The sequence below is a fragment of the Coregonus clupeaformis genome, chromosome 26 (genome assembly GCF_020615455.1).
Source record: "Coregonus clupeaformis isolate EN_2021a chromosome 26, ASM2061545v1, whole genome shotgun sequence".
Classification (NCBI taxonomy): domain Eukaryota; kingdom Metazoa; phylum Chordata; class Actinopteri; order Salmoniformes; family Salmonidae; genus Coregonus; species Coregonus clupeaformis.
Genome location: NC_059217.1, coordinates 50,813,581 through 50,835,457, shown reverse-complemented (window position 1 = coordinate 50,835,457; position 21,877 = coordinate 50,813,581). Strand labels below are relative to the sequence as shown.

General features: G+C 42.8%; 1 protein-coding gene across 4 annotated transcripts; it reads right to left on the bottom strand.

Annotated features, from left to right (window-relative positions):
• Positions 1-53: 53 nt before the first annotated feature.
• Positions 54-21,662, bottom strand: ogfod1 (2-oxoglutarate and iron-dependent oxygenase domain containing 1). Of its 4 annotated transcripts, XM_045207935.1 has the most exons (15): positions 21,441-21,662; positions 14,259-14,404; positions 14,083-14,129; positions 13,652-13,752; positions 13,102-13,218; positions 12,928-13,019; positions 12,697-12,825; positions 12,460-12,573; positions 12,300-12,379; positions 11,951-12,183; positions 11,644-11,772; positions 11,420-11,478; positions 8,592-11,326; positions 2,269-2,343; positions 54-147 (listed from the first exon to the last, which is right to left on the bottom strand). In XM_045207935.1, exons 1-13 carry the CDS (start codon positions 21,598-21,600, stop codon positions 11,165-11,167), a joined length of 1,569 nt encoding a protein of 522 aa, XP_045063870.1. In that variant the 5' UTR covers positions 21,601-21,662; the 3' UTR covers positions 54-147; positions 2,269-2,343; positions 8,592-11,164. The 4 variants fall into 4 exon arrangements, with proteins under 4 accessions (XP_045063870.1, XP_045063869.1, XP_041715639.1 ...); XM_045207934.1 differs by lacking the exon at positions 2,269-2,343; XM_041859705.2 differs by lacking the exon at positions 2,269-2,343 and having other exon boundaries at positions 8,597-11,326.
• Positions 21,663-21,877: the final 215 nt, after the last annotated feature.

Genomic DNA, 21,877 nt, shown 5'->3' with positions numbered 1-21,877 from the left:
CTCCTCTCTCCTGCCTCTCCTCCCGTGTCCTCTCAAATAAACATACAGTACCGTTTCATCCATTATGTCCATTGTTTGGTCATTCCCGTCATCTGACCTCAGCTGTCACAAGCGTCTTCTATGTGTTCTCTTCAAGCCTCTTCCTTCCTGCAGAGATATAACAGATATATTACTCAGACGATCAACAGTCTGAGTTCAAAGGCTAATACACATCAATCAAATCCATCCTGGTATTAAAAAGAGTCAGGATCCAGATGCAGTCACAATACAATGCAACCCAATACAACCCCTCACTTTATATTATCTCACTCCACTATCCTTACCATACCCTATCTTACCTTCCCTATATGTCATTACATTAATTCACTATTTAATGTCCCTTTAGTACCCAGGGGCGTTTCTAAGATTTGAAGACATTAGGGGCTTAGCCCAAAGCCAGTAGGGGGGTCCAGGGCCATTCTCCCCTAGCAAAAATGTAAGGAATTTCAACAGATAAATGCATTAATTTGGTGCACTTTGAGATTAATATTGAGAGATTAGAACATTGAGAGAATATATATTTTTCAGGTAACTCGCACCTTCCCACCTGCCACAGCAGACACCGCCAGTACTCTATTACAGTAGATACTGTGGGTCTCTCTACTCTGGAACACACACATCTACAGTGTATTGCCAAAAACCACTGAGACAAAACTGATTAAAGTCCCACAGTACCCAAACACCCTCTCTCTCTCTCTTGTAGCCCAATTGGTAGAGCATGGCGCTTGTAACGCCAGGGTAGTGGGTTCGATCCCCGGGACCACCCATACGTAAAAATGTATGCACACATGACTGTAAGTCGCTTTGGATAAAAGCGTCTGCTAAATGGCATATTATATTATTACACTCACACACACACACACACACACACACACAGTACAGTAATTAGAATCCATAGGGAAGCTTTAAGTGATAGTCTACATTTACATTTTACATTTTAGTCATTTAGCAGACGCTCTTATCCAGAGCGACTTACAGGAGCAATTAGGGTTAAGTGCCTTGCTCAAGGGCACATCGGCAGATTTTTCACCTAGTCGGCTACTGTGTGCTCACCCCTCGTCTAACTCTCTCCATCACTTTCTCTGTGTCGTCTGTTGCTGTCTCTTAGTATTATATGTTGCTGTCTCTTAGTATTCTATGTTGCTGTCTCTTGTCTACTCTCCTCTCTCATCCTGTCATGGTTGTAAAAAGTGTAAAAGTAAACAATTGTTTTAATAGTAATTTCATAGGATTTTTCACCTCACCTGCAAATCATTTGTAAGCCATGTTTTATTTTTCACTGTCTGTATTTCACTTCTTATAATTTGTGCAAATAAATAAAACGAATTAGAATCTATAGAGCAGCTTGAAGAGATGCAGTCTACTGTGTGCTCAATCCACCTGCCCTCTTCTGTCACTTTCTCTGTGTCTTGTCTGTTGCTGTCTGTGTCTTGTCTGTTGCTGTCTGTGTCTTGTCTGTTGCTGTCTGTGTCTTGTCTGTTGCTGTCTGTGTCTTGTCTGTTGCTGTCTATGTCTTGTCTGTTACCGTCTCCTTTGTCTATCCTCTTCTGTTATGGCCTGTTCTGTTCTTCTAGTGTCTCTCTTCATTATATCCTATTCTTCTGTTGCTGTCTCTGTGTCTTGTCTGGTGTCTCTCTCCATCATTGACTTTTCTGTTGCTGTCTCTGTGTCTTGTATATATATTTTTAAACCTTTATTTAACTAGGCAAGTCAGTTAAGAACAAATTCTTATTTACAATGACAGCCTACCAAAAGGCAAAAGGTCTCCTGCGGGGACGGGGGCTGGGATTAAAAATTACAAATGAAATAAAAATATAGGACAAAACACATCACGATAAGAGAAACACCACAACACTACATAAAGAGAGACCTAAGACAACAACACATCATGGCAGCAACACAACATGACAACAACATGGTAGCAACACAACATGGCAGCAGCACAACATGGTAGCTGCACAAAACATGGTACAAACATTATTGGACACAGACAACAGCACAAAGGGCAAGAAGGTAGAGACAACAATACATCACACAAAGCAGCCACAACTGTCAGTAAGAGTGTACATGATTGATTCTCTCTGCACCATCTACTTTTCTGTTGCTGTCTCTGTGTCTTGTTTGGTGTGTTTCTTTAGTTTTGCAATCCAAAATGGTCAAGGGGATACTGGGGTAGCTTAACTTGTTTTGGGCCTGTGTCTGGGTTACCTAAATCATCCTCTTCCCTACCATTTGCCCCTGGCTGCTGCTGTTCTAATTGCTCCACTGGCCTGCTGTTCTCATCTGTCCTCCTCCTTGGCTCATCTGAAAGGTAGCAAGGTAGAGGTGCAGCATGTCATTAGTTAGTTTTGAAGGGCGACTGCACTTCCTGATTTGGCCTCGTTTTAGATTTGGTTCATTAAGAAATGCTAGCGGCCATGACTGAATTGAAACGTGAGTTGGTTTTGGGGTGTGGTTTGATGTGGGTGTCTCATGTGCGTGTTCACAGGTGGGAAGAGGTAGCCAAATTATATTGCCAATTAGCTTCAGCCAGCTGGTGCGCGACCTGACTTTGACTTTGGATAGCCTATCTCCGGGGCTAGTTAGGGACAGTAAATAAATTACACAACGTAAATGAGACAATATTTTCATGTTGCACACCTTTTAGTTTTCTCATTAAATTATTAAAAAATTAAAAAGTTATGGAACAGTTGAAAACCTGTAGAGGAACGGGTAGAGGAGGCAAATGCATTTTGCCCCCCAAGATAGGGAGGAGGATGGTGAGAGAAGCAACAAAATTCCCATGAATCACTGTGAAAGAATTGCAGGCCTTGGTGGCGTCTTGGGGTCACCAGGTTTCACAAAGCACCATCAGACGCCACCTCCACAACCACAGGCTCTTTGGAAGGGTTGCCAGAAGAAAGCCCTTTCTGACCCCAAGACACAGACGCAAGCACTTGCAGTTTGCCAAACGTCATTTAAATTATGACTGGAAGAAGGTGCTCTGGTCAGATGAGACCAGAATTGAATGTTTTGGTCAGATACAGCATCGGCATGTTTGGCATCGAAACAGAGATGCATACAAGGAGAGGCACCTCATACCCACTGTGAAATATCTTGTTTCTTATGGTCTGAGAGTCTTTAGGTGCCTTTTGGCAAACTCCAAGCGGGCTGTCATGTGCCTTTTACTGAGGAGTGGCTCCCGTCTGGCCACTCTACCATAAAGGTCTGATTGGTGTAGTGCTGCAGAGATGGTTGTCCTTCTGGAAGGTTCTCCCATCTCCACAGAGGAACTCTGGAGCTCTGTCAGAGAGACAATCGGGTTCTTGGTCACCTCCCTGACCAAGGCCCTTCTCCCCCAATTGCTCAGTTTGGACGGGTGGCCAGCTCTAGGAAGAATCTTGGTGGTTCCAAACTTCTTCCATTTAAGAATGGAGGCCACTGTGTTCTTGAGGGCCTTCAATGCTGCAGACATTTTTTGGTACCCTTCCTCAGATCTGTGCCTCGACACAATCCTGTCTCGGAGCTCTACGGACAATTCCTTCGACCTCATGGCTTGGTTTTTGGGACCTTATATACTCAGATGTGTGCCTTTCTAAATCATGTCCAATCAATTGAATTTACCACAGGTGGACTCCAATGAAGTTGTAGAAACATCTCAAGGATTATCAATGGAAACAGGATGCACCTGAGCCCAATTTCCAGTCTCATAACAAAGGGTTTGAAACGTATGTAAATAAGGTATTTCTGTTTTCACTTTGTCATTATGAGGTATTGTGTGTAAATTGCTGGAAAAATAATATTTTATCCATTTTATAATAAGGCTGTAACGTAACAAAATGTGGAAAAAGTAAAGGAGTCTGAATACTTTCCGAAGGCACTGTATGTGTGGGGTACAGAGATGAGGTAGTCATTCAAAAATCATGTTGAATTATTATTGCACATGCAACTTATTATGTGACTTGTTAAGCATATTTTTATTCCTAAACGTATTAAGGTTTGCCATAACAAAGGGGTTGAATACTTATTTACTCAAGACATTTCAGCTTTTCATTTTTTATTAATTTGTAAACAATTCTAAAAACATAATTCCACTTTGACATTATGGGGTACACTGTGTTGGCCAGTGACACAAAATCCAAATGAATCAATTTTTAATGAATGCTGTAACACAACAAAATGTGGAATAAGTCAAGGGGTGTGAATACTTTCTGAAGGCACTGTATGTGATCGTTTCCCAATGTAATCAAGGTTTGAAATTATTCTGTTTTTTGTCAAATACTATATATGTTTGGGATTCATACTGTCAATTTGCAGTGTACAAATTATTTATAACTATGTTCCGGCCCCCCGACCATCCGCTCAAGGAAAAATCGGCCCATGGCTGAATGTAATTGGGGACCCCTGGCCTACATGTAATCATAAGCCATCATTACATTCATACACCGGTAGTGTCATACATTATTTAAAGCCTAGCATACCATAGAGCAGGATTCTTCAATTCCGGTCCTGGAGGGCCGAAACACTTCTGTTTTTTATTTCTACCTGGTAGTTAATTGCACTCACCTGGTGTCCCAGGTCTGAATTAGCCCCTGATTTGAAGGAGAGGGTGAAAAACAGAGGTGTTTTGGCCCTCCAGGACCGGAATTGAAGAACCCTGCCATAGAGTGTATGAGGATTATGTCATCATCAAGAGTTTAATAATACAACATTTTACATCCACCACTGCAGCGTCAAATACTAAAATTATCCTGCCATACAGTGGGGAAAAAAAGTATTTAGTCAGCCACCAATTGTGCAAGTTCTCCCACTTAAAAAGACGAGAGAGGCCTATAATTTTCATCATAGGTACACGTCAACTATGACAGACATATTGAGAAACAAATTCCAGAAAATCACATTGTAGGATTTTTAATGAATTTATTTGCAAATTATGGTGGAAAATAAGTATTTGGTCAATAACAAAAGTTTCTCAATACTTTGTTATATACCCTTTGTTGGCAATGACACAGGTCAAACGTTTTCTGTAAGTCTTCACAGGGTTTTCACACACTGTTGCTGGTATTTTGGCCCATTCCTCCATGCAGATCTCCTCTAGAGCAGTGATGTTTTGGGGCTGTCGCTGGGCAACACGGACTTTCAACTCCCTCCAAAGATTTTCTATGGGGTTGAGATCTGGAGACTGGCTAGGCCACTCCAGGACCTTGAAATGCTTCTTACGAAGCCACTCCTTCGTTGCCCGGGCGGTGTGTTTGGGATCCTTGTCATGCTGAAAGACCCAGCCACATTTAATCTTCAATGCCCTTGCTGATGGAAGGAGGTTTTCACTCAAAATCTCACGATACATGGCCCCATTCATTCTTTCCTTTACACGGATCAGTCGTCCTGATCCCTTTGCAGAAAAACAGCCCCAAAGCATGATGTTTCCACCCCCATGCTTCACAGTAGGTATGGTGTTCTTTGGATGCAACTCAGCATTCTTTGTCCTCCAAACACGACGAGTTGAGTTTTTACCAAAAAGTTTCATCTGACCATATGACATTCTCCCAATCCTCTTCTGGATCATCCAAATGCACTCTAGCAAACTTCAGATGGGCCTGGACATGTACTGGCTTAAGCAGGGGGGACACGTCTGGCACTGCAGGATTTGGGTCCCTGGTGGCGTAGTGTGTTACTGATGGTAGGCTTTGTTACTTTGGTCCCAGCTCTCTGCAGGTCATTCACTAGGTCCCCCGTGTGGTTCTGGGATTTTTGCTCACCGTTCTTGTGATCATTTTGACCCCACGGGGTGAGATCTTGCGTGGAGCCCCAGATCGAGGGGAGATTATCAGTGGTCTTGTATGTCTTCCATTTCCTAATAATTGCTCCCACAGTTGATTTCTTCAAACCAAGCTGCTTACCTATTGCAGATTCAGTCTTCCCAGCCTGGTGCAGGTCTACAATTTTTTTCTGGTGTCCTTTGACAGCTCTTTGGTCTTGGCCATAGTGGAGTTTGGAGTGTGACTGTTTGAGGTTGTGGACAGGTGTCTTTTATACTGATAACAAGTTCAAACAGGTGCCATTAATACAGGTAACGAGTGGAGGACAGAGGAGCCTCTTAAAGAAGAAGTTACAGGTCTGTGAGAGCCAGAAATCTTGCTTGTTTGTAGGTGACCAAATACTTATTTTCCACCATAATTTGCAAATAAATTCATTAAAAATCCTACAATGTGATTTTCTGGATTTTTTTTCCTCAATTTGTCTGTCATAGTTGACGTGTACCTATGATGAAAATTACAGGCCTCTCTCATCTTTTTAAGTGGGAGAACTTGGACAATTGGTGGCTGACTAAATACTTTTTTCCCCCACTGTATGTCAACCAAAGGATTGCCTGGACATTGGGTCAATTCAGTGAATGCCATTCCTTTGATTTGGATGAAAACGAGAATCAGTCTACAAGGTACAGACTGCCAAACAAGTTGAATTGGTTGGTTTCTTTTTTTGTAGTGAATATTTATATTGTACAGTCTATAGAGAGCAATATTAATGGTTAGTTGGGCAAAGCTTACGGGAAAATGAATGGAGTTTTTGTAGGGTTTTTCAATAAACGCCGAAAATAAGGCCTGTGGTAAACACAGACTTAGGAGATCTTATATGTTTTGTTCTATGAGATAATTTTTTATTCATCAGCTAACGTCCCTTTTTGTGAATTTTGAAGCATTTACGGTATAATAAACACATAACACACCTCTAATTGGCCAATACATTGCATCAGCAATCTCGGGTTTATATACATCATTGGGTTAGACTACTGGGCCTACAAGACAGGTAGCACTATGGGATATGCAGTTCTGTGAAAACGCGAGTCCCGTGAGTCACATGTACATGATGATAGGAATTTAATTACATTCTCTATTGCTATGAGACAAGAGTATGACACAGCAGACTGGTCTCATAGACTAGACGTAACATAGTAAATGTAAATCCGTATCACTCAAATTAGTATGATATTTACATTTACATTTTAGTCATTTAGCAGACGCTCTTATCCAGAGCGACTCACAGCCAGTGAATACCTTTTTTTTTTTTTTTTCTTTATACTGGCCCCCCATGGGAATCGAACCCACAACCCTGGCGTTGCAAACGCCATGCTCTATCAACTGAGCTACATCCCTGCCGGCCATTCCCTCCCCTACCCTGGACGACGCTGGGCCAATTGTGCGCCGCCCATGAGTCTCCCGGTCGCGGCCGGCTGCGACAGAGCCTGGATTCGAACCAGGATCTCTAGTGGCACAGTTAGCACTGCGATGCAGTGCCTTAGACCACTGCGCCACTCAGGAGCTCTCAAAATGTTCTGATATGTTACGTTTGGTATTGTGAAAGAGATAGAGACCCGCACACTGTCGAAAAAATTAATAAACCAAAACTGAGGCTTGAATGCAAAATAAAGATGTTAGAACATCATGGTGCCCAAATAAATGAAAGGTATATTTACACTGAGAATGGCCTAAGGCCGAAACTTTGGTGTTTTGTTAGATTTTTTGGGCATCATAATGTTCTAATAAACATCTATATTTAGCATTCAAGCCTCAGTTTAGGATTTATTAATTTGTTCGACAGTGTGTGATTCTCCATCTCTTTCAGTATTCTTATTTTGACTCCTACGCACCTGGAACCAACACTATTCAGTAGTAAAGACATTAAAAGAGCACAGACAGCTTCTTATAATTTACATTTGGTATGGTTACATAAGATAGGTTACTTAAGGCAAAAACTAAAGGAGGGTGGTTGGTCGGGGTGGATGGGTGGGCGTATAATGCGAGTGTGTTCGAATCTCACTGACAACTTTAGCATTTTAGCTAATTAGTAACTTCCCCTAACCATAACTGTTTTAGCGAAACCTTCCCCTAACCTAACTCTTCCCTAACCCTTTAACCTACCTCCCAACCTTAACCCCTAACCCTAACCCCTATGCTAGCTAATGTTAGCATTAGCCACCTAGCTAACTTTAGTCACAACAAATTGAAATTTGTAGCATATCATACATTTTGGAAATTCAGACCATATTGTATGAATTGCAATTCGTAACATATCCTACAAATTGCAATTCGTAACATATCATATTAATAGTCATTAGTAACATATCATACAAAATTGATGATGGCCTCCACAAATTAATACATACCATACGAAATGTAACATGTCATTCTAAATGGTTGGCACTTCTCGCATTTACGTACAGAATAATACGAAATGCTCTGAGACCACGTTGGACACAGTGCGGTTCAGACTTTTAGGAAACTAGAAAAGTAGGCCTACTTTATAGTAGATTAAGCTCCACCAAACACCGCCTATTGAACTTCAATAATACAAAAGTCTACTGGTGAAGTTTTAATCATCATACATTAAAGTTGTTACAAAACAGTAGCCTAATCAACAATAGAAAGGAATCATAGCAACTTGAGAACATTTTCTTTCATGATTGACTTGTACTGTTATGTATTTGTTTACTGTCATTTGTGGCATTAACTTTTGTATAGGCTGTAATTTCATTTTGGGTTTAAAGTAAAATCATAATTGTATTGTTAACTTACCTTACAAGAAAAAAACTTTGTAAGGACGGCAACGCGTCCTGACCAGAGGAACAAGTACAGATACAGTAATAATTTCCTGACAGGCGATTGGCTATAGGGAAACCTCGAGGCACTGTGATTGGTGAGAAAGAACATGCCGCTTCCCTATTGGTTAGAATCACGTATCTCTACGGGAAGGAAGTCGTTTACTGTTTTCGTTGGTTGATTGGATGGAAATATTTGTCGAACTGATGCTTTACTGCTGAAGCCATTTGCTTGCAACTGTGTAGCTAATTACAATGTTGAAATGATATCATCACTAACGGCAAAAGGAATCGAGTGAGAAGGAAAATACAAAATAAGAAAGAGGTTATTTTATTTAGGCCTATATAGATATATGTACTGTTATTTGGGGTTTTTGGAACCAGGTCCATGGGTGATGTTATTAATTTGCCCGGTTTAAATGCTGTTGACATGTATAATCCTTCCTCAAAGTAATCACTGCGCCATTTTGAATTTAAGGGGGGTGCCTTACATGCACATTCATTGTCAGACAAGTGATTATTTCAGAGAAGGTAGGATACATTTAACAAGGAAATAAATGTTCTCTTTCAAATGAAAACCTCTGTTACAGACTGAAACTATGGCAACTGCTTGGGGACAAAAACAGGCCAGATGGAGGCTATAACAGAATAGAAAGGAGCAATAACAAAAAATGAAGTGAGCAAGGCCCACATAAGGTCTGACAGTAAACTGTAGGTCTTATCTAGGTTTGACAGGAAATGGCCTCACTATTAATCAGAGAGCCACTTCCAGAAAAATTCCGACAGGTGAACTCAAAAGACAGACTTTAGCCCTCTCCTCTTCCTCTCTCAGAATCTGATATGCCAGTGCTTCACAGTGTGCAAAGCTAAAATATCAGGATCGATGAATAAACCCTAGTGCTGAAATATAGCTGTGGTGCTGTGTTATTGTCAAACACCCACACACATTAAACGGGTTAGACTACTGTTCATCCTCAAGTATCCTCCTTGATCACAGCTGCAAAATTGTAATAATCACAAACACATTCTCTATATTTCACTGTTGATCCTAGCTACAGATATAGCCAATTTTGACTTTGTGGCTGTGGAATCTAGTGGAAATCGTTTATCATCCGCACACGGGCTTGAAAATAACAGCACCAGTTTAAGCACCGCCTTCGCCCAATCTTGATTCGTCCAAGTAATCAATGATGAAAACCCAAAACCAGGAACTACTGCTGCTAGTAATAACAACATTCTGTGAACCTTGACAGTTTCTCGCCATTTCATCTGTCCACGAGAGATTATGCCGCTTTCACATGCTAGTTGGAACTAGGAAACTCATACATTTCCAATTTGCTAATTCGTCAAAAATTTCCCTGTTTCCTAGTTGTCATGATGACACACCTATCTCGATCGATGGGAGAAGATTTGAAATAGATAAGATTGCGGCTTACACATCGTTAGATTACTTAATGGAGCAAAACATGTATTTATAATGGAGCATTTTCGTACCACTTGCAATTGGACACAGACATTTTAGAAGATACGTTTGTCCGAATCGAGAACAAAGATAGTGTCGCAAAGTTAAGGTTGGTCAAAAATGATCTGTGCTACACCAAACAGTACCTAACCTGTATCTCCCACTAATGGATACCAAAAAACTCTGGTTAACTCACATTATCTGGTATAACAATCTGTAGCTCCATCCTTTGTCGAAATTTAACAGTCAGATTGCGACCATTATTTCAATATTTTCACTAAGGTGACTGAAAACTATATAATGTATACCGATGTGTTTAAGTACTATGCAATGTATATCAAATAACTATATTTTGCTATGTAACTACTGTGTAAAAAAAGTGCCATGTATGTAAAATATGAGTCATATATAAATGTAACAACAACAAAAGCTGTAAGAAGAGGGGACGGGCCAATAAAAAATAAATAAAAAAGATTAGTGAAATCAGATATCTGCCAAACATCTAGCTGTTATTACTAATTTGTTATTCAGTTTGGTATCCAAGTGAAGAATTTAACATGGGAGTGGACGGTGTTCAATCATTGGTCTGTAGTTTACTTTCCTTGCAGACAGATTCATTTTTACAGTGACAGCATGAATACTGTAAGATAGTTTGAATACATACTACAGACACATACAAATAAGCTAGCAATATATAATAATAATATTATATTCCATTTCGCAGATGCTTTTATCCAACGCGTTTTACAGTCATGCGTGCATTCATTTATGTCTGGGTAGCCCCGGGAAACAAACCCACAACCCTGGCGTTGCTAACGCCATGCTCTACCAACTCAGCCATACAGGGCCACAATAATGACACACGATAATGAACACAAAATGCTACCAAATGCTGTCACTGTAGACAATTTTTTATCTGCGTTACTCTGTGGCTACCGACTAAAACCAGGTAACCATGGTAACAGGGTATCCCTGCCTGTTCTCTTTAATGAAGAACACATGACATCATGGAGCTTTAGAGTAGACCAACCACCCATCACAGTGATGTTATATTACAAACACACACACCTCAACACCCACACAACAACTCATTCATAATACACAAAGGAGAAGTCATAAACTGCTCTCCTACAAGGATCACCAATAGGTAGGGTGGAGCTTCTGTGATTGATATGTTTGACAAATTTGAGAGTCTCTTTGTCCCTGTATACAAGAGCCAGGGAGTTCTCCTCTGGATACACCGTCAGGAGCTGCGGACAGGAGGACACCGATGAGAAATGACAACCATGACAATCATAGGAATCTAGTTCATCAGTTGCCATTTGAACAGTGACATCACTCACCTCCTCATCCTCTTCATTAGCAACGTAAGAGGTGAAGCCCCCAAACTCAGTCTGCCAGTCTGAGAAATAAAAAGACAGTTATCACACTTTGGAGTTGATATTGTGTATGAAAACATTTGCACTTACAACTTTGCAAATAGTTCCTAAAACTATGATTCTAACCTACATTGTGTGTCTGTGTGTGTGCTTAAGCATGAGTGTCTGATTAAGCTTGTGTGACTGACCAGGACAGCTCAGGGGCAGCAGTAGGTCAAGGGCGTACTCCGCTCTTGATGCGTCTCCATCGTGCAGTAGTGTGTAGCCCCCGTGAGCCCAGCGCCGCAGCTCTCCAACACACACCGGCGTGCTCGGCTCTTGAGGATACACACAGAGGGGTCAACACATATTTACAAAGGCATATTCAGTCCTGAGGAGGTACAGAAAGGTCAAGGCTCACAAACACACAGATCTGAGGATACACACAGGGGTCAACACACATACACAAACCCACACACACAAAAAAACACATACAGACACAAACAAGCAACACACCTTTGTTATTCTTATTAGCTGATGGTGTGTCCCCAGATGACCCTGTGGCTTCTCTCTCTTCCTCATCTTCTTGGTCCTTCTCTTCCTCCTCGTCTTCGTCACTGGGGCTGAGGTAGTGCAGTCTCAGGCCAGTGAAGTTGGACAGAAGCAGGAAGAACGCCTCCGAGCACAGCAGCTCCCAGCATGCATTCACACACTGGGGGAAGGACTCTAACGAAGCCACTTCATAACATCTGCACAATGCACATACACACAAAAATATTTACACACATCATATACATTTACACGCATCATAACACCTTAGGGATATCTCTCTCACTCACACAAACAAATGACTGGACAGGCTCACCTCCTGTTGGGAGGACCTCGCTTGGTCCACTGGACCTCAGTCGATCGCAGTGCTTCACTCACCTCCTTAAACTTCTCCTCCTGTAGAGAGAGACACTGTCAACCAGGAGAGAGGCAGCAGGAGAGAGATGGAGAAATGAAGAGGTAGAGTAATGGGTTACTTTGAGGAAATTCTTGAGCTGGATCTCAGAGCTGTCCTCGAACTCTTGCTGAACCTGTGACTGGTAGTCAACGTCCAGATACAGTGGATTCAGCCACTCTAGCAGCAGTGTCTCCTGTGAACAGACACAAAATACACACTCAGGTAAAATGCACACACACACGCACATTTATTTATTTCATGTGACTACATCCTTGCTCTACGGCTGTGAGTTCACTCTTTCAGAACAAACACACACATCTCTGGGAAGGTGGGGGCTCCTTGGGAAGGGGGGCTCGATGTGACGATGTGGTCGCTCCAAAGACGGCCCGTGAAACCAGCCACTCAGAGAGAGACGACACTTATCCTCTGACAACACCTCTGCAACCTGGACAAACACACAGAGAGACAGCCATCCGTAGATTGCACTACTGCTACCTGGACAGGTGAGAAGCGTGTGGTTGTTACCTGGTGGTATAGGAAGAACTACCTGGTGGAAGGAGACGGGTGAAACCTCGAAGAGAACCAGAGTGTTCCAGCTGGGCACCAGAGACTTCACCACACTATGGGGCTGGAAGTGACCTATGCACAAATTAGATTATAAGTTAAAACACTAATTATTTCACTCACGCCAACACACACACAGCCACACACCAATACTTACCATCTGTGCTGAAGAGATCCAGGGTTCCTCCGTCGCTGCACTCCCATGGAGGGACAAGGTAGAGGATGAAGGCAACACGCCTCCCCTCCAACTCATCATCATGACACAACAGAACATCTACCGACAGAGAGATAGAGAGGGCATAGATAATATAATATATAATATGCCATTTAGCAGACGCTTTTATCCAAAGCGACTTACAGTCATGCGTGCATACATTTTTTTTTTTGTGTATGGGTGGTCCCGGGGATCGAACCCACTACCTTGGCGTTACAAGCGCCGTGCTCTACCAGCTGAGCTACAGAGGACCACAATAGATAAAGAGAGTGATTTGTAACAGACAGATCATGCATATTTCATCATTAATTCCAGAAATATGCATGTCCATATAGACTAAATATGCAGTGGGCAGAACAGGATATCTTGGGGGATAGCTAAGTGCTTCTGCTCTTTTCTTCTATAGCTTTATTAGAGATGGAGGAGGAACATGCTAATATTAAGGCTTGCTCATTTCTTTTTTGAAGAGTAGAGGTAAAAACATGTGGCTCACCAGTGTATTGGTACTTGGCACAGGAAATGTCCACTGTGGGCTCCAGTTCTACCCCCAACACTTCCCCCAGCCAGGATCGAAACCGCCCAAATAGTGCTGCCCTGAAAACACACACAAAGCTCAAAAACAGCCAAACTGAGAGCATGCACATGTAAAGGACATCACGCTGCTTGCTTAGTGAGTACCGCTTTCCCCTGATTCAGCGCATAACGAGGCTCGAACTCAGGACCTCTGCCTCGCAAACACGTGACCGCCCCCCTGAAGCGTCTTACCCAGTCGTGCAAATGGAGACACTTGTGGAGGCACGCGCAAGTGGAGACACTTCAGGCTGAGGAATGAGTTTCACAAATCCCCATCTGCTACACACACACACAAAGCAAACATGTTCTCTCTACCTCCCTAAATCACTCTCACACACACATACAAATTACCTCAAGCCTGTGATGTGAGGCTCTTTTCTCTTTTTCAGGTCATCTGACTGTAAGATAAATTGTCAATGAGTGTCATAACTCCCAATGTCATAACTCCAAGAGGCAGAGTAAAGAAACATTATGAACAAGAAGTAACCCGTTTCCAAACTGTATTCCTATCTGTTTTCCTTTTTCACCTGATTAAATTTGTACAGGTCGTTGGACTTCTCATGGAAGTTGAGGTCTAGAAGCTCCCTCTGTAGGTTCTCTGTAAAGCTGTCACTCTGGATGAAGTTCCTGATGATGCAGTGAGGGAAAGGGTGGCAGTCCAGCTCCAGGCCCCCTTAAGAGGAACACCAGAGGAACACTCAACGAGTGGTCTAGCAATATAAACAATGTTTTAACACTAATTATGTGTACAAATGTAACATTAACTATAGAGCTAGTTGTTGCCTCTGGCTCATTTTCGTTTGAGGTTATAACCAGTTCTAACAGCACATAGGAAGCTGGTAAATCTTCTCAATACTCCAAAAACATACTTTTTTTTGACACCCTTTTGTGACTTCCCTTTGGGTGCCATATATATTACTTTTAATTTTTAATTTTACTTTACATTTGATTTTTAACTTTAGTTGTGTAACTTTTTTTTATTTTTTTTATTTTTTTTACTTTAGTTTATTTAGTAAATATTTTCTTAACTATTTCTTGAACTGCATTGTTGGTAAGGGCTTGTAAGTAAGCATTTCACGGTAAGGTCTACACATGTTGTATTCGGTGCATGTGACAAATAAAATTTGATTTGATATACAGTACCAGTCAAAAGTTTGGACACACCTACTCATTCCAGGGTTTTTCTTTATTTTTACTATTTTCTACATTGTAGAATAATAGTAAAGACATCAAAACTATGAAATAATACATATGGAATCATGTAGTAACCAAAAAAGTGTTAAACAAATCAACATATATTTGATATTTGAGATTCTTCAAATAGCCACCCTTTGCCTTGATGACAGCTTTGCACACTCTTGGCATTCTCTCAACCAGCTTCACCTGGAATGCTTTTCCAACAGTCTTGAAGGAGTTCCCACATATGCTGAGCACTTGTTGGCTGCTTTTCCTTCACTATGCCGTCCGACTCATCCCAAACCATCTCAATTGGGTTGAGGTCGGGGGATTATGGAGGCCAGGTCATTTGATGCAGCACTCCATCACTCTCATTCTTGGTAAAATAGCCGTTACACAGCCTGGAGGTGTGTTGGGTCATTGTCCTGTTGAAAAACAAATGATAGTCCCACTAAGCCCAAACCAGATGGGATGGCATATCACTGGAGAATGCTGTGGTAGCTATGCTGGTTAAGTGTGCTTTGAATTCTAAATAAATCTCAGACAGTGTCACCAGCAAAGCACCCCCACACCATAACACCTCCTCCTCCATGCTTTACGGTGAGAACTACACATGCAGAGATCATCCATTCACCTACATCTCACAAAGCCACGGCGGTTGGAACCAAAAATCTCAAATTTGGACTCCAGACCAAAGGACACATTTCCACCGGTCTAATGTCCATTGCTCGTGTTTCTTGGCCCAAGCAGGTCTCTTCTTCTTATTGGTGTCCTTTAGTAGTGGTTTCTTTGCAGCAATTCGACCATGAAGGCCTGACTCACACAGTCCCCTCTGAACAGTTGATGTTGAGATGTGTCTGTGACTTGAACTCTGTGAAGCATATATTTGGGCTGCAATTTCTGAGGCTGGTAACTCTAATGGACTTATCCTCTGAGGTAACTCTGGGTCTTCCATTCCTGTGGCGGTCCTCATGTGAGCCGGTTGAGAGAATAATAATGCTGAGAGCCCGTACTGAAGCATTCAATGTCAGCAGAACGAACCCCCGATGACTCAGTGGTGCGAAATGCGTACAAGTCAAGCAGCTACGAGCTCCGCAAATCGATTAGGGATGCAAAAAGACAATACAGACTCAAACTTGAATTGATGTTCGACAACTCAGACTCGCGTCGCATGTGGCAAGGACTACTGACTATCACAGACTACAAAGGCAAATCCAGCTGTGCGGTGCCCACGAAGCCTCCTTCCCAGACGACCTTAACACATGATATGCTTTCTTCGAGGCAGACAATACCGAGCCAACCAGGAAGACTCTCGCTGCTCTGGACGACCAGGTGCTTTCGCTCTCCGAGGCTGACTTGAGGAAAACTCTCAAAAAAGTTAATACTCACAAAGCCGCCGGCCCAGATGGCATACCTGGCCGCGTCCTCAGAATGTGTGCTGACCAGCTGGCGGGCATCTTCTCGGACAACTTCAACCTGTCACTGTCCCAAGCTGTAGTACACACGTCTTTTAAGGAGACCACCATCGTCCCAGTGGCCAAGAAAAACAAGGTGACATGCCCAAATGACTATCGCCCCTTCGCACTCACCACGGTCATCATGAAGTGCTTCGAGAAGCTGGTCATGGCCCATATCAAGGCCAGCATGACAGGCACACTGGACCCACTCCAATTTGCCTACCACTACAACAGATCCAGATCCATTTCCATCGCTATGCACATGGCTGTAACACATCTGGACAAGAGGAACACCTACAGTGGGGGAAAAAAGTATTTAGTCAGCCACCAATTGTGCAAGTTCTCCCACTTAAAAAGATGAGAGAGGCCTGTAATTGTCATCATAGGTACACGTCAACTATGACAGACAAAATGAGGAAAAAAAAATCCAGAAAATCACATTGTAGGATTTTTAATGAATTTATTTGCAAATTATGGTGGAAAATAAGTATTTGGTCAATAACAAAAGTTTCTCAATACTTTGTTATATACCCTTTGTTGGCAATGACACAGGTCAAACGTTTTCTGTAAGTCTTCACAAGGTTTTCACACACTGTTGCTGGTATTTTGGCCCATTCCTCCATGCAGATCTCCTCTAGAGCAGTGATGTTTTGGGGCTGTCGCTGGGCAACATGGACTTTCAACTCCCTCCAAAGATTTTCTATGGGGTTGAGATCTGGAGACTCCAGGACCTTGAAATGCTTCTTACGAAGCCACTCCTTCGTTGCCCGGGTGGTGTGTTTGGGATCATTGTCATGCTGAAAGACCCAGCCACGTTTCATCTTCAATGTCCTTGCTGATGGAAGGAGGTTTTCACTCAAAATCTCACGATACATGGCCCCATTCATTCTTTCCTTTACACGGATCAGTCGTCCTGGTCCCTTTGCAGAAAAACAGCCCCAAAGTATGATGTTTTCACTCCCATGCTTCACAGTAGGTATGGTGTTCTTTGGATGCAACTCAGCATTCTTTGTCCTCCAAACACGACGAGTTGAGTTTTTACCAAAAAGTTATATTTTGGTTTCATCTGACCATATGACATTCTCCCAATCCTCTTCTGGATGCACTCTAGCAAACTTCAGACGGGCCTGGACATGTACTGGCTTAAGCAGGGGGACACGTCTAGCACTGCAGGATTTGAGTCCCTGGCGGCGTAGTGTGTTACTGATGGTAGGCTTTGTTACTTTGGTCCCAGCTCTCTGCAGGTCATTCACTAGGTCCCCCCGTGTGGTACTGGGATTTTTGCTCACCGTTCTTGTGATCATTTTGACCCCACGGGGTGAGATCTTGCGTGGAGCACCAGATCGAGGGAGATTATCAGTGGTCTTGTATGTCTTCCATTTCCTAATAATTGCTCCCACAGCTGATTTCTTCAAACCAAGCTGCTTACCTATTGCAGATTCAGTCTTCCCAGCCTGGTGCAGGTCTACAATTTTGTTTCTGGTGTCCTTTGACAGCTCTTTGGTCTTGGCCATAATGGAGTTTGGAGTGTGACTGTTTGAGGTTGTGGACAGGTGTCTTTTATACTGATAACAAGTTCAAACAGGTGCCATTAATACAGGTAACGAGTGGAGGACAGAGGAGCCTCTTAAAGAAGAAGTTACAGGTCTGTGAGAGCCAGAAATCTTGCTTATTTTCCACCATAATTTGCAAATAAATTCATTAAAAATCCTACAATGTGATTTTCTGGATTTTCTTTTCTCAATTTGTCTGTCATAGTTGACGTGTACCTATGATGAAAATTACATGCCTCTCTCATCTTTTTAAGTGGGAGAACTTGCACAATTGGTGGCTGACTAAATACTTTTTTTCCCCACTGTATGTGAGAATGCTGTTCGTTGATTACAGTTCAGCATTCAACACTGTTGTTCCCTCCAAGCTCGACACCAACCTCAGAGCCCTGGGTCTGGACACCACCCTCTGCAACTGGATCCTGGACTTCCTGACGGGCAGACCACAGGCTGTGACGATTGGCAACACTTCTTCCACACTGACTTGTAACACAGGGGCCCCCCAGGGGTGTGCCCTCAGTCCTCTGCTGTACTCCCTGTTCATCCACGACTGCGTGGCTTTGCGCGACACCAACTACATCATTAAGTTTGCTGACGACACCACGGTTGTAGGCCTGATAACAAACAATGACGAGTCAGCCTACAGGGAGGAGGTACGAGAATTGGCATTGTGGTTTCATGACAACAACCTCTCCCTCAATGTCAGCAAAACAAAGGAGTTGATTGTTGACTTCAGGAAGCAGAGGAGGGAACACGCCCCGATCCACATCAACAGGACTGCAGCAGAAAGAGAGTCACAAGTTTTAAGTTCCTTGGCGTCCACATCACCGAGGACTTGTCATGGACCAATAACACCACCACTCTTGTCAAGAGGGCGCAACAGCGTCTCTACTTTCTAAGGCAGCTGAAGATACCCGGCATGCTGCCCCAGGTCCTCTTCAAATACTACCGCTGCACCATCAAGAGCGTCCTGACCAGTTGCATCACAGCCTAGTATGAGAATTGCTCCATCTACAAACGCAAGGCCCTCCAGCAGGTGGTGAAGATGGCCCAGTACATCACTGGGACCGTGCTCCCACCCATCCAGGACATCTATTCGAAATGGTGTCTGAGGAAGGCACGCAGCATCATAAAGGACCCTACACACCCCAGCCACGAGGAGACGGTAACGGAGCTTGAGGTCAGATACCAACAGGCTCAGTGACAGTTTCTATCTACAAGCCATCTGACTGCTGAACACTTGAACTGGACTGACCACCTGTTCTGATTCTCCGCATCTTAGCACACATGCGCTCACTCATGCACACACCCACACACATATACAGTGCATTCGGAAAGTTTTCAGACCCCTTGACTTTTTCCACATTATGTTACGTTACAGTCCTCTTCAATCTACACACAATACCTCATAATGACAAAGCAAAAACAGGTTTTTAGAAATGTTTACAAATGTATTACAAATAAAAAACAGAAATGCCTTATTTACATAAGTATTCAGACCCTTTGCTATGAAACTTGAAATTGAGCTCAGGTGCATCCTGTTTCCATTGATCATAATATTATAATAATATGCCATTTAGCAGATGCTTTTATCCAAAGCGACTTACAGTCATAGATAGGAGTAACAGTAGTGACACATACCCTCAATGTGAATCCTTGAGATGTTTCTACAACTTCATTGGAGTCCACCTGTGGTAAATTCAATTGATTGGACATGATTTGGAAAGGCACACACCTGTCTATATAAGGTCAGAGCAAAAACCAAGCCATGAGGTCGAAGGAATTGTCCATAGAGCTCCGAGACAGGATTGTGTCAAGGCACAGATCTGAGGATGGGTACCAAAAAAAATTCAGCAGCATTGAAGGTCCCCAAGAAAACAGTGGCCTCCATCATTCTTAAATAGAAGCAGTTTGGAACCACCTAGACTCTTCTTAGAGCTGGCCGCCCGGCCAAACTGAGCAATCGGGGGAGAAGGGCCTTGGTCAGGGAGCAAGAACCCGATGGTCACTCTGACAAAGCTCCAGAGTTCCTCTGTGGAGATGAGAGAACCTTCCAGATGGCCAACCGTCTCTGCAGCACTCCACCAATCACTACTTTATGGTAGAGTGGCCAGATGGAAGCCACTCCTCAGTAAAAGGCACATGACAGCACACTTGGAGTTTGCCAAAAGGCAACTAAAGGACTCTCAGACCATGGTTTGATGAAACCATGATTGAACTATTTGGCATAATAATATAATAATAATATAATATGCCATTTAGCAGACGCTTTTATCCAAAGCGACTTACAGTCATGCGTGCATACATTTTTTTTGTGTATGGGTGGTCCCGGGTTCGAACCCACTACCTTCTACAGCGCAGCTCAACACAGAATGCCAAGCGTCACGTCTGGAGGAAACCTGGCACCATCCCTACGATGAAGCATGATGGTGGCAGCATCATGCTGTGGGGATGTTTTTCTGCAGCAGGGACTGGGAGACAAGTCAGGATCGAGGGAAACATGAACGGAGCAAAGTACAGAGAGATCCTTGATGAAAACCTGCTCCAGAGCGCTCAGGACCTCAGACTGGGACGAAGGTTCACCTTCCAACAGGACAACGGCCCAAAGCACACAGGCAAGACAACGCAGCAGTGGCTTCGGGACAAGTCTCAATGTCCTTGAGTGGCCTAGGCAGAGTCCGGACTTGAACCCGATCTAACATCTATGGAGCGACCTGAAAATAGCTGTGTAGCGACAGTCTCCATCCAACCTGACAGAGCTTGAGAGAATCTGCAGAGAAGAATGGGAGAAACTCCCCAAATACAGGTGTGCCAAGCTTGTAGTGTCATACCCAAGAAGACTTGAGGCTGTAATCGCTGCCAAAGGTCTGAATACTTATGTAAATGTAATATTTAATTTTTGTATTTTTATAATTTTTCCTTCGTCATTATGGGGTATTGTGTGTAGATTGATAAGGGGGAAATAACTATTTCATCCATTTTAGAATAAGGCTGTAACAAAATGTGGAAAAAGTCAAGGGGTCTGAATAATTTCCGAATGCTACACACACATCACAACTGCTGCTACCAGACCCCCCCCCATACAAGTGTACATATTGGCTATAAATTGTGCCTTCATTAATTATACTTATGCTAAAACATGTTTTTCTATTCTACGGAGCCATTTACTTCATGTTGTTTCCTTATTGTTGTTGCATTGTCGAGAAGGAACCTGCAAGTAAGCATTTCGTTGGATGATGTATACCATGCGTATTCCGTAGATACGACTAATAAAAACGTTAAACTTCATGAAAAGTGATAATTGTGGAGGTAGATAGTTTGACCCACATCTTCTAGTGTTTTCAGATCAGTGGTCATGAAAGCAAAGTTGTGACTAAAGCTTTGCACTTGACTGACAATATTGATATGTAGGGAGACTAATAGCTTATCAATAAAATAACCATCTATGTAACGAGAGAGAAACAAGACTAGCCAAAGCATGTGCTTGGTGTACACATGTAGCTAAGATAGCTAGCAAGTAGCTGACCATGAGAGTACTGCGCTCGCTGCGACCATGCTTCCTTCACTCCCCTCTTCACATCTTCGTCCTCGAGTAGCGGAGAAAGTGCTGCTATCTCTTCACGTTTCTTTCTCTTCTTTCTTTTCTCTGTATTGTCGCTATCGTCTCGCTGTCGTTTACAATTCATTTTAGTAGAAATAAGAGTCGCGGTTAAATTGCGTCATAAAAACGCAGCAGGACGTCTAGTCAATATTCTAGCAGCCGTATTTAGCACTAGCTGGTTTATTTAGTGCTATCCGGGTAGCCGGAGAGTTGAGCATTGCAGTAGTCTAAAGTTTCAGATTTTCGCAATGTTACTTAGATGGAAAAAGGCTGCTCTTGAAATATTTTTGACATGTTCATCGAAAGAGATCAGGGTCCAGAGTAACCCAGAGGTCCATTAGTTTTATTTGAGACTGCGCAAC